Source organism: Talpa occidentalis, unplaced genomic scaffold (genome assembly GCF_014898055.3).
Source record: "Talpa occidentalis isolate TD23 unplaced genomic scaffold, MPIMG_talOcc4v2.1 talOcc4.8, whole genome shotgun sequence".
In the NCBI taxonomy this organism is placed as follows: domain Eukaryota; kingdom Metazoa; phylum Chordata; class Mammalia; order Eulipotyphla; family Talpidae; genus Talpa; species Talpa occidentalis.
Genome location: NW_023605194.1, coordinates 118,770,783 through 118,783,081, shown reverse-complemented (window position 1 = coordinate 118,783,081; position 12,299 = coordinate 118,770,783). Strand labels below are relative to the sequence as shown.

The 12,299-nt window shown below is 76.8% G+C and overlaps 1 protein-coding gene across 1 annotated transcript; it reads right to left on the bottom strand.

Annotated features, from left to right (window-relative positions):
* Window positions 1-2,202: 2,202 nt before the first annotated feature.
* On the bottom strand, window positions 2,203-10,367 carry LOC119234788 (collagen alpha-1(I) chain-like). The gene is made up of 5 exons (XM_037497785.1): window positions 8,762-10,367; window positions 6,159-6,396; window positions 5,904-6,028; window positions 3,527-3,665; window positions 2,203-2,389 (listed from the first exon to the last, which is right to left on the bottom strand). The coding sequence occupies exons 1-5, from the start codon at window positions 10,365-10,367 to the stop codon at window positions 2,203-2,205; spliced, it is 2,295 nt and encodes a 764-aa protein (XP_037353682.1).
* Window positions 10,368-12,299: the final 1,932 nt, after the last annotated feature.

Genomic DNA, 12,299 nt, shown 5'->3' with positions numbered 1-12,299 from the left:
CTTGGGATTCTAAGAAAGCAGAAGAAGAAGAAGGGTTAGTGCCGGCGCCTCCCCGAGGCCCCGCCGCCCCGGCCACCGGCTTACGCTCAGGCCTTTCTGCAGGAGCTCCAGGTCCTGCCGCAGCTGCTGCAGCTGCGTCCCCCGGGGGTCGGGGGAGCAGGGGCGCCCCGCGCCAGCAGGGCGAGCGTCAGGGCCAGGCAGGCCAGCAGCGGTGCCCTGTGCATTGTGGCGGCCGGGTCCAGGTTCCATGCGGCCCAGAGCCCGGCCGGGGGCATTTATATGCTGCATCCTGGAAAAATCGCCCGGGGGTGTCATGTGTTTTACATATTACACATATTTTCAAGAGCCTACCTGTGTGGCAAAAGCATTACCTTTGTTTTTCCTCTTCTGATGACTCTTTGGAATTTCTTTAAACCCCCCAGAACTGACTGGATGGACGTAGGTAAAATCCCTCTGGTCGCGCCGCGGGCTCTTCACGCAGCTCACGCCTTCGGGTGAAGCAGTTTTTCCTCCCTTTCGGCAAGGGGGCGGGACGGGTGCATGAAAGTTTTCTCTTTGTCATAGAAGGCGCTGGCTGTGGTGCTCGGGCTGTGGACACCGCTTCAGGCTCCGCGACCAAACAGGAAGAGCGCTGGTTTCCTGCTGGGGGGGGGTGCTCCCCGTGCAGTGGCTGAGCTGATGCAGCCCCCCCACCCCGCGTGGCTCAGCCTGTGACCTGCCCGGAGTGGCTCAGCCTGTCTTCTCCCCCCCCCCGCCGAGTGGCTGAGCCTGTGTGCCCCCCCCGAGTGGCTGAGCCTGTGTTCCTGCCCCCCCCCCGAGTGGTTGAGCCTGTGTCTCCCCCCTCCAGAGTCGCTCAGTCTGTGTCCGGCCCCCAGGGTGGCTGATCCCCCTGCGTGGCTGATCCCTCTCCCGCACCCCGGCTTGCTGTGGCCGCACTAAGGGCCTCAGCTCAGGCCTGCGGGGGCCCCGCTCGTCTTCCGGGGCAGGGGTGTGACAGATGGCTCGGGAAAGGGTCAGCGTCCAAGGCACGGGTGTGCGTCCCTGACTGGCCGTTCCTCGCCCCATGGCACCGGCCGGACGGCTGCGGGTCTAGCCTCTGAGCCCCACGCACTGGGCAGCAGCCGGGAGGCCACCTCCAGGGAAGGGCTGGCGCCTCTGCCCCAGCGGGCTGCCGCCAGTGTGTGCCACGGAGCGCCGGCCCTGCGCAGAGGGGCAGCAGGGGAGACGGGCGCCACAGGGGCCGCCGTGCCCCTCGGGACAGAGCCGCGGGCCAGGGGACAGGCCGCGCTCGGGCATAGGAGCCGGAGGGCGATGCCTCGGCAGGAGCACGCGAAGGGGAAGCCACCGTGGTGACAAGCCTCAGGAACTTTTCCTTGTGTCACTACAAAATGCAAATGTGCCTGCGCGCGAGGCAACCACAGACCAGCAGGCTGCACCGCCCCCGCCCGCCACGGGCCCGCCCTGGCCCTGCTGCCCTTCAGTCGGGACCCCTGGGAGTCCCGTCCACGCGCAGCCCCGCCTGGACGCTGCCGCTCCCTCTGGCAGCTGTGGGGGCTGTGGGAGCGCTGCAGGGGGCTCCTCGGGTTCCCTGACGGCGCCTGGGGACAGGAGGAGCCCCGGCCTGGCGGCGTCTCCACGGGGTGGCCCCCGGGGACTGGCCGCGGCTGCAGAGGTGTGGCCGCCCCCACCCTGCCGGCTGCGAAGAGCCAGGGCTGCTGTGCCAGCACACGGGGCCCGGGCCCGGGGCCGGCGGAACCCGCAGACAGCAGGGGGCGCTTTGGGCCAGGCCCGTGCCGGCGGGCTGAGAGCTGAGAGTAGGAGGCGGCTGCCGCCTGCCCCCGTTTATTGTTCCGTGCAGCTGACCGACCCGACGGCCGTCTCCAGGCTGTCGTGCTGCTTCTGTGGCTGGAGAATGCGCAAGGCAGGCGCTGGTGGTCAGCGCGGTGCTGGAACCTGAGGGCAGCCCCGTCCGCGCGTTGTTTCGGCAGGAAGAGCCGGCGCGCCGGGGGGAGAGCAGCGGGTGGGCCCCAGCGACGCCCAGAGACCAAGCCTCCCTTCCGCGGGCGCCCCGTCTCTGCCTGGATGGTTGGCTCTGCCCGCGGCCGGCTCGGACACGGACCGCTCCCGCCCTCGGGAGACGCCACTCCAACGCGTGGGAGGCGTTCTCGCCTTGGGGCTGGGAGCGGTTTCTTGGGTGTGTCGCTAAAGCGAGAGCAGTAAGCGACGGTAAGCGGGCGAGGAGTTCACGCTGAGAGAGAAAAGCCTCCCGGGAGGCCGGAGGACGCCGCGGGTCGCCTGCCACACGCTGAGCACCAGGAACTCCTGCAGCTCCACGGTCCGAAGACAGATAACCCGATTCAGAAACAGCCCAATGAGCGGCATAGATTTTCTCCAAAAGAGAGAGGCAGCGGGAAAGCGCCTGGGAAGCGGCTGACCGTGGCCGGGCCAGGAGGCCCAGCTGCCCCCCAGATGTCAGGGTGAACCGTGGGAGACGCGCGGGGGTGGGGAGAAGGCGCCGCAGCTGCTGGGAGGCAGCTTCCAGGTGCCTGCTTGGGGCGTGGGCGCCGCTGCCGGCAAGGACCGCGGGATGTTGCTGGATGGACAGCGATGCCTCCTCTCCCCAGGCAGCCTTCGCGGGCATGAGCCTTGTGCCAGCCGAGGCCGCCCTCGTGGGGTCTGTGCACATGAGTCCGGGAAAGGCGGGTCCTGGGTGGACGGCGGGTCTGGCTTGCAGGCTGCAGCCTGGCCCAGCCTTGGCAGGGCGGGCACTCGCCCCGTGTCCGACCCGGCGGGGCAGGGCCGGCTTCAGCCTGCGGCTGGGACCCCGCCCCCTGGTCTGAGCCCAAGTGGCCCCAGCGCTGTGCAGCGCTAGTGGACATGGGGCTGCCCCTCCGGCCGCACCTGCTGGGCGCCATCCCCAGCCCGGGCAGAGATGTTCATCCTTGTGGTCATAGCACTGACCCGAGACCCCATCCACATGGGCTCCGACACCCTCACCCTGTGCAGGTGAGCCCTGCAGCCTGAGCACCCCGTTTCCGAGGCCCTTAGGTGGGTGTGCAGGGCGCCTCCTGGCTAGAGGCTGAAGGACAGCCCCTGTGTGGATGCCCCGTCACTTGATCTGCTGGTTTCGTAGGGGCTGGGTCAGTGGGTGGGGGTGCAGAGGCCTCTCCCGGACCCCACGGTGGGGTCCCCGTCAGCAGGTGAATCCCCATGGTGGCCGCGTGGCCTCCCTGCTGCCGGCTGTGGTGGCCGAGGCGGAGGCCTGGGGCTGCCCGCAGCGTGTTGGTGCTTCCGGGGCAGTGCCGGCTGGCGCTGCTGTGGGCTGACGGGCACATCCCTGTGCGTTCATGCCCACCTGCACCGGGCGGCTGTGGGTGCCCCCGCCGTGCTGCGGGGGCTGCCGTCCTGCCTGCTGCCGTTTCTCATGTGGAAACACTGCTGGGGTCGCTCCTGCTGTGCTGGGGCGTCGCCCACTCGGACTCCCTGCCCAGCAGGGCGGCAGGAGGAGGCAGCCCGGCCGCCCCACCCAGCACTGGCACGCCCATGCGCCAGGCACTGGAAGGGCGGCTGCTCGTGGTCTCTTTCCTCCGCCAGACGCTCGGCCACCTGCTCACTGGAGCAGCCCTGGTCTTCTGGATCCTTCCAGGGCTGCTGCTGGGCCCTTGCTATGGGAAGAGGGGTGGCCGTGGCCCAAATCCAGCCTGACCCCCGAGTAGGGCGCCAGCTGCTCACAGTGGGGAGGGAAGGAAGCCTTGTGGTCAGGGTGCTGACCTCAGTTTGTCCAGAAAGGGCCGGCCCAGGGCTTCTCACCAGGGGCCTGGACCCGGGCCCAGCCCTTGACCGGCAGCGAGGCCACAGCTTGGTTTCTGGGTGACATGGGCTGGTCCCGCCTGGGCCTTGGCCCGCACCCAGCAGGCCACAGGTGGGGGCCGGAGACTTGGAGGCCGCACTGTGGTGGCGGGAAGCCCTGGGGGTCCGGGAGCCTCTTCTCAGCCCACTGCTGCCGCCACACTTGACCGTGGCTCCTTCAGGGCCTCCGGTGGGGCACGGTCGTCCAGAGGACAAGGCTGAGGCCTCGCGGCTCCAGGGCAGCCTCCAGGTGCCATGGACGGACAGATGGACAGCCAGCGCTCTCCCGGCACCTGGTGTGGCAACCTGGCTGGGCCCTGGACACAGCCTTTGCCTGCAGGACCCCACCATGCCAGAGTTCCGGGGGTCCCCCGGCTGGGGTCTCGGGGCCCCTGCTGGCGGCTCCCCCGCTGGGCCGGGTCGGGGCTGGCTGCGCCTCGCCTGAGGGACGGGGCGCCCAGGGGCTGCTCTGTGCTCGGGCGCGCCGCGAGGCTGCAGGAGGGAGACCCCGTGGCCCCCCGTTAGCCTCAGGGTGGTTGTCCGTGGCGTGGGGCCCCGTGGGGCCGCGGGTTGTACTTTGGCCTTGACTCAGACGTGGGGCAGCGCCCGGGCTCGGGACGTGGACGTGGCCCGGCTGCCCGCCGAGGGCGTGGGGTCCGGGAGGCCCCGGGCGCGCCTCTCCCCGGCTCCGGAGCCGGCGGCGGGCGAAAACCCCGAAGTCCTTCCCCTGCCGCGCCCCACGCCCGCTTTCCACGGGAGCGGCGGTGATCCCCGCGGGCTTCCTGCCCGGGGCCCGCGCCCCCGAGCGCGTCAGTGTCAGTTTCCAGCCACTTTCCACCGCGGGGCAGCACCGCCTCCCGGGCCTTCCCGGCGGGGGCGGCCGGAGCCCCGGGCCGGGCCGGGCGCGGGGCGGCAGGCCTTTCTAGGTCCCGACCCCGAGATGCGCCCCGAGCCGGGGGCGCGCCCGCGCCTCGTCCAGCATCGGGGAGCGCGGGGGGTGCCGGGCCCCCACCCCGCAGAGGCCCGGCCCGCCCCAGGCACCCCCACCGCAGAGCCCCCATCCACTCGCAGAGGCGCCCCCACTGCGAGCCCCCCATGGACGCGCGAGCGCAGCCCCCGGGGCGCCCCGGCCGAGTCGGGCTGGAGGAAGCCCCGGCTCGCCGCGGGGGGCCGCGGGGGGCGGCGGACCCCCCAGAGCCCCCCGGCCACGCCGGCCACGGCCCCCGCGGCCGTTGTGGGGGGGACGGGGGCGCGGGGGGCGCCTCCCTGGAGGAGCCCCGCACACGGAGACGCCGCCCAGGGTCGAGCCCCGGGACGGCCGGCGGGGGGTCACCCGGCGCCCCGGGACTCGGGCTCCGCGCCCCGACCCCTCTGGGCTCCCGTCCGGGGTGGGTCGGCCGCCTCGCGGGCCAGGCGGGCGCGGGTCCAGGCGTCCCGGGAGGGGCCGACCCGGCGGCGGCGCTGGCGACCCCCGCCCCTCGCGGCGGACGGTCAGCTGCCCGCCCGGGTCTGGGGGAGCCCCCCGCCCCCCCGCCCCCCGCGCCGCGCCCTCGGACGAGGCCGAGCTGGACCGGAGCGGCCGGGTGCGGGGGACTCGCCCTCCCCGCGGCCAGCCCCCGGGCCCCGGGGCGCAGAGCGGGGGGAGCGGCCGCCCGTCCGGGGCTGCTTGGGCACCTGCCCCCCGGGGCGCCGGCAGGGCCGAGGCCGGGGACCCCCCCTCCGCTGCCCGCGCCTCGGCCACACCGCGGCCGAAAGCCCCGTCCACAAACAGCCCCGGGCGCGCTGGGACTTTCGGGGCTTTTCTCTGGCCTCGGGACGTCGCCGGGACTGTCCCCGGGCGCGGCCCTTCCCGGGCCGGGGACCTCGGGGCGGGCGGGGTGGCGAGGCCGGGGGGGGGGGGACCCCGCCGCTGAGACCCTCGCCGCCGGGGGTTCTGCCGGGAGCAGCAGCGCGGGCTCGGGAGCGGGCGGCCGGGGGGCCGCGGGGCCTCTGCGGGGGGCGGGGGGCCTGCGGGGGGGCCGGGGGTGCGGGGGGGCCGGGGTCCTGCCCGAGACCCGGAGCATCAGCCGCTTGGGGGTCAGAGGAGCAGCGCAGCGCGGCGGCGGCCCGTCCATGGCGCTGCCCGGAGCTGGACGGCGGCGGGAACCGCGGGTCTCGCCCCGGGGTCCTCAGTTTCCTCCTGGACGGGGGGTGGGGGTGGGGGGGCGCTGGGGGACGGGGGGCAGCGCCGGCCGCGGCGCGGTCTCGGGCTTGGACGCGGCCCCCGAGAGGGCCTGAGCCAGGCCCTGTCAGCCTCAGGGCCCTCACACCTCCGGGGGCGCAGGGGGGCGCAGGGGGGCGGTGGGGGCGGGGTGGGTGGGGGCGGGGCAGGAGCGGCCTCTGGGCTCGGGCGGGACTTGCCGTGCGGGGGCTCGGGGGACGCCGAGTTCTTCCTCTGCGCGAGGACGCGGCGCACAGCAGGGCTCGGCGCTGCCTGCAGAACCTTCTGGAAGCCGAACTCCGAGTCAGAGCGGGAATGGCGGCCCCGGGGCAGGACAGGGCCGGGCCCTGGCGCCGAAAGAGCAGGACCGGCCCCTCTGCCCGGGCCGGCCCCGGCTGCCCCTGCGTGAGTCAGAACCCGAGCGGGAGGCGCCTGCGGCTCCCCGTCTCGGCGGGAGGGACGCGCCCCTGATGCCCCAGCGGAACCCGCGGCGCCCGCGGACCCTTCGCTCCAGACCCCGACACTCTGACCCGGACCCCGCCCGGGCTCGCGCTGGGCCTGCAGGCCGCGGGGCGGGCGGGGCGCGCGGGCGGTGGGCGCGGCTGCAGCCGACTGCCGTGGGGTCGGGCCGGCCCGCGCCGCGGGGCCCGGAGGCGCTTGTGCGGGGGTTTCGGAGGCGGCCTGCGGGCACGCTGGGGGCCTGAGGCCCCTGGGGGGCGGCGCACGCCTGCACGTGTGTACACACGCGTGTGTGCTGCTGGTGCATGTGCTGGTGTTCAGGTGCACATGTGCACTGGTGTGTGGTGCATGTGCTGGTGTGCAGCACATTTGTGCATGTGTGCACGTGTGCTGGGGCGTGTGCTGGTGTGTGCAGATGTTCGCGTGCATGTGTGTGCTGCTGCGTGTGCGGGTGTGCGTGTCTGTGCCCCGAGTGCACTTGTGCCGCACGTGGTGGGACTGAGCCGGGGAGGCGCCCATCACGTCAGGAACCCAGGGCTCCGGCCTCGGCGAAGTCCCGCCACAGGCGGGTCCCGCTTCTGCACTTGGGGGTCCCTGGCTGCCCAGGACGGGGTAGACGCGCCCACCCTGGGGCCACCCCCCCAAGCGAGGGCCGCCGCGCCCAGGTGGCCGGAGGGAGCAGGAGCGTCCAGAGGCCGCGTGAGCGGCGGGCAGTGGCGCAGGACAGGCACAGCAGGCGGGGCGGGGTCTGGCGCAGGAGGGCCTGGAAGGCCGTCAGGGCACCCTCAAGCAGGAAGGGGGTCTGGGGGAGGCGCGTGTGGTGCTGCCATCTCCGCAGTCCCCGGGGGCCCTCACACCACCTGGCGGGGCAGCGGGCACCCGGGGCGCAGGGGTCACGTCTAGTCCTCCCGCCGGGGAGTGGCCACGGTGGGGGGAGGGGAGGGGCGGGCGAGGTTGGGGGGTGGGGGCTGCGGGGCGGGGTGGGGGCGTGGGTGGAGCTGGGCTACCTACGGGGCTGGGGGCCGCCTGGGGTGCTGGGGCCATGCTGCCGGCTGGGGGCGCTTCCCTGAATCTCGGGGCTCCGAATCAGGCCCAGGACCCCCACCCTGGACCTTTGCTCTGCTGCGACTTTATTTTCCCCCAAATGGGGTTGTTTTCCTTTCACTCCCAACTGGGTTTCTTTGGCAATGGAAGGGAACCTGCCTGGGGCTCTTCTGAGGGGGCCGTGGGGCTCCGGGGAAGGCCCTGCCTGCTCCCCGCAGCTCCTCCCCGGGGAGGCCGGTCCACCTGCGGCCTCCGCTGCCCGCCCGCGGGTCCTCGCGGAGGAGGTCGCCGCCCGGCCTCGCTGGCCGCCCGGGAGGCGCTGCCCGCCAGGCCCGCGGCAGGCGCAGGGAGGCCCGGCTGGGCTGGCGGGGCGGCCACGGAGGGGCGGCTCAGGAGGCCGGCGGCCCGCACGCCCCGGGCAGCCCTCGAGGCCCGTCCCCGCCGCCGTGCGCTGCGCCGCCCCGCCGTGTCTGCGGCCGGCCGGCTGGGCTGGCGGCGGCCGCACCGGGACACGACGCGGGCCCGGCGCCCTCCGTCCCGGCTGGCGGGTCCCTCCGGTCCCGGCTGGCGGCCCCGGCGGGCGCGGGAGGGCGGGGGGCGCGGCCTGCGCGGGCGGCGCGGGAGCCTGTGCCGTCACCGCCTCCTTGGTCCCTGCCGCCCCCGGGAAGCCCCGACCCGCCGCGGGCGCCCCGCTGAGGCCCGGCAGGATGTGCTGGCGCGGCCCCCGCTGCTCCGGCCCGGCCGTCGGGCCCGGAAGAGCTGGAGAGACCGGACCTCCGCGGTCAGCCGGGCCGGCCCCCCCCCCCGCCCGCTCCGGGGGACGCTCCTGGCTGGGGGCGGGCGGCGGGGCGGGCGGCGGGAGGCCCCCGCCCCGCGCCGGGCCAGGAAGTCGGGGCGCGTTCCGAGCCGCGAGGAGCCTCCCCAGGGAAGAGGCGCGGCCGCGAAGTGGCTCAGCCTGGGGGGCGCGGCTGCAGTCACCTCTCAAAAGGGGCTTTTGTCTCTCGCGAGCGGGGCTCGGGGCTCCGGGGCTGGGACGGGCTCCCGGGCTCCCCGGCTGCCCCAGGCACACATGGGGCGCCCCCGTCGGCGCCGCGCGCCCCTGGGCCGCCGCTGTCCTCCTGCCCGGCGGTGGGTCCCCCGCAGGGCCTCCCCCGGCCCGCCGGGCTTCCCGGGGCGGCGCCTCGTGTGGTTCCCCCCGCGGTGACTCACGCGGCTCCCGGGGAGGCGGTTCCTGGAAACGCCGCGGCTCCAGAAAGGGGCTCCGGGGCCGCGGGCAGGAACCGCCCGCCTCCCCGCTGCCCCGCCGCGGCCCGGCCCCCGGGGAGCCGCGGACCGCACGGGGAGAGGCGGCGGGCGCCGGCGGGGGTCCCGCGCAGGGAGAGCCGCGTCCGTCTTCCTGACTCCAGTTCCGGAGCCGGGAATGGGGCGCCTCGGCCCCGCCGCGCACCGGACCAGACACCCGCTTCCCGCGGGCGCCGCGCCCAGCCCAGCCCGGGCCAGGCGGGGAGGGTCCGGCAGCAGGACCTGGGCCTGGAGGCGCCGACCCGGGCTGGACGCGCCTGCGGGACGCTGGGGCCGCGCGCGCCCGCTGGCAGGCCGAGGACCCAGGAGAAGGCAGGGGGGGCGTGGCCACGGCCGTCGGGGCTCCCGGCCCGGGTGCTGAGGACGGGCCTGGACAGCGCCGGGCAGGGGAGGGGGACGGCGCCCCGGCCATGCTGCGCCCCTCCGGGACTGGCCGCCACGGGCCCTGCCTCCCGGCGCCCACCGCTCCGCGGGCTCGGGCCACGCTGGGCAGCGGCTGAGTGGCCACGAGCTGCGCGGACGCCCTGGGCCCCGCCTCGGGCGCGCGGCCGGCCTGGCCAAGGGCAGCTCGGGGGCCCGGGGGAGCCCAGGACCGGCTGGGGGCGGCTCCCCCGCCCTCGCCTCGCACCCCAGGGCTGGAGCCTGCTGCCCTCAGGAAGGGCTCCCCGGGCCTCCGAGGCTCGCGGGCGCAGGAACCCCAGCGCTGGAGGGGTCGCGAGGAAGGGACGCGCGCGGAGAAGAGGCAGCGCCCGCGCCCCGCGCCCGGCCCCCCGCGGCTCTGAGAGCTGCGGGGCTCAGACTCGACCTGCGGGAGGCGGTGCGGCCGGAGGGCGCGGCCGGGAGGCCAGGGCCGTGCTGGCCTCTGTCTGCGGAGGCGCAGGGGGCGGCCGCGCCGTCCCGGCAGGGCCGGCGGCTCCCTCCGTCTCTGGTCCCCGCCCGTGTCCAGCCGGGTGGACGCTGTCTGGGCGCCCGGGCGGCGGGGCGCGCTCGCCTCTGAGAAACCCCGTCCCCCGCGCGCGGCCCCCGATGCCCGTGGTTTGCTCGCACCCCTCGGAGCTGGGGCTGCGCCTCCGTCCGGGCCGGCCGGCTGCGGACCCGCCGCGGCCCAGCGTCCGGCCTGCGCTGAGCGGCGCCCACGCCCGGCGGGTCTGCGGGGCCCTGGCGGCCCTGGGGGGACACGGACTTGCAGCAGCGCCCGAGGCCCCATCCCGGGCCCCCCTGAGCCCGCGCGCCCTCCTCGCTTGGAGCCCAGACTTCTGGGGGCGCCGGCACGGAGGGGGTCGCAGCAGAAAGGGGCCGCGCCCTCAGCCCTCGTGCGCACCTCCCTCGGCGCCCCCTCTCGGGGGGCTCCTGGGCCCCAAGTCCCCGGGGGCTCCGTGCCGTGCGGGACACTCGCTCGCCCGCGGCGCTTCCTGAGCTCCCTGCGGCTCGTGCCCGGCGCGCCAGGGGGACACCAGCGGGGCCCAGCGCATCGGGGTTCGGGCCAGGGGGACACCAGCGGGGCCCAGCGCATCGGGGTTCGGGCTCACTCGGCAGGAAGCTGTTTCTCTGGAGAAGAGAGAACCGGCGACCTCCCCGCGGCCGCTCTCGGGGGAGCCGCGCGGGCCGGGCTGTGGCCGGGGCGGGGTCGGCGCCCCGCGGGGCCCAGGGGGCCCAGGCCGGCCGGAATCCCCGCAGATCCCCCGCTCCCTTGGAAATGTCCCGGCCCGCGGGCAGCCCCCCCAAGAGGCCGCGCGGCGGGGCGCGCTCCTGCCGCCTGGGCCTTGCGGGGCGCGCGGGCCAGGCGCCCCGCGGAGCGGCCGCTGCTTGGGGTGACGGGCCAGCCCGGCGCGGGCGGAGCTGCGGGGCGCCAGGCGCGAGGGAGGCGCCCGGCCCCGCGGCCAGGCCCGGCCTGTGCTGCCCCTGGCGGGGCGCGCGGCGCCGCTGGGGGCCGGGACGGGGACCCTCGCCCCCCGGGGGCCTGCGCGGCGCTGCTGGGGGGCGCCCGGCGCTGCTGGGGGGCGCGGGCGCTGCTGGGGGGGCGCCCGGCGCTGCTGGGGGCAGGGGCCGCAGAGGGGCCAGGGCAGACGCAGCCCCCCGCCCCAGGCGCCACCCTTGGGGGCTGCCGTCGAGCCTCACCCCAGGACCGGGGCGCAGCCCTCGGTGCCCGGACTCTGGGGGCGCCGAGGGAGGCTGCCGCGGCCTGTCCCAGCCAGCGGCCCCAGCCTGCGGGGCTCCGCGCCCGACGCCCCCGGAGTCTCGGGGCTCCCCACCCAGGCCCGGCTGCGCCCTCTCCTCTTGTGTGGGGCCCTGGAGGGAGGAGCAGGGGGCGGGGCCACGGGCGGGGCCGCGGCGCGGGTGGGCGGGGCCGCGGGGGGGCACGGCATGGGCGGGCTGCGGGGCGGGGTCACGGCCTGGAAGGGCGGGGCTACGGCGTCGGTGGGCGAGGCTACGGCGGGGCGGGCCACGGTGTGGGTGGCGGGGCACGGCGTGGATGGAGGGGCTGCGTGGCGGGCGGGGCTACGGGACGGGAGGGGCGGGGCTGCGTGGCGGGCGTGGCTGCGGGGCGGGGCGTGGCTTCGGGGCGGGGCTGTGGGCGTGGCTGTGGACCGGGCTGCGGGCGGGGCCGCGGGGGGGCTGCGTGGGCTGCGGGCGTGGCTGCGAGGCAGGGCGTGGCTGCGGGCGGGGCGTGGCTGCGGGCGGGGCGTGGCTGCGGGCGTGGCGGGCGTGGCTGCGGGCGGGGCGTGGCTGTTGACGGGGCGTGGCTGCGGGCGGGGCGGGGCGGGGCGGGTGCCCTGGGGCGCCCGGGCCGGCGGCTCTGCGGTCCCGAGGTCGCGCGGCGGCTTGGCCCTGCGGGGTCCCGGCGCCCGGGGCGCCAGCGGTGGGGCCCGCGGGGGGCGCGCGCCTCCCGGCCCCTGCGCGGTCACCCGGCCCGGCCGCGGCGGCCGTGGGCAGCGAGCCGGCCCAGCGCCTCGGGCGTCCCCCGGGGCCCGCGGGGGTCCCCGCCCACAGCCCCGGAGGCCTCGCGGGCGTCTCCGCCCGGCTCCCGCCGCCCGCGCCCTCAGGCGCCCCGGGCCGAGACCGGGCGGGCGCGCCGCCGGGTCAGGGGGGCAGCCGGCCCGGCCCCGCGCCCAGCAGCGGCTCCGGGGTCCCGGCGAGGGCGACGGGCGGCCGCGCCGTGGCAGGTCCCGGCCCGCCGGGGCGCCGTCCTGGGCTGCGGGCCGGGCCGCGTGAGCACCGCCGGCGGCTGGGGTCCTGGGTCCTGGGGTCCTGGGGTCCGAGCGCCGGCAGCTCCGCGGCCTGGGGTGACAGCCCGAGCCGGGCCGGGGTGGCCTCACGCTGGCGTCCTGTGGCAGCAGGTGGCGGCAGAGGCCAGGCTCGGGAACAGCCCTGCGGGGTTCTGAGGTGACCGGCCGCTCCCCGCGCGCCGGCAGCCTCGTGGCCCCAGGAGGGACTTCAGCTCAAG

Coding starts and splice junctions, on each gene's coding strand:
- LOC119234788 (XM_037497785.1), bottom strand. CDS start 10,367: ATGCGCTGGGCCCCGCTGGTGTCCCCCTGGCCCGAACCCCGATGCGCT. Junction 6,029..6,158: donor GCCCCCCTGCGCCCCCGGAG/GTGTGAGGGCCC, acceptor CCCCCCGTCCAG/GAGGAAACTGAGGACCCCGG. Junction 2,390..3,526: donor CATGGGCGTGCCAGTGCTGG/GTGGGGCGGCCG, acceptor TCTCTTTTGGAG/AAAATCTATGCCGCTCATTG.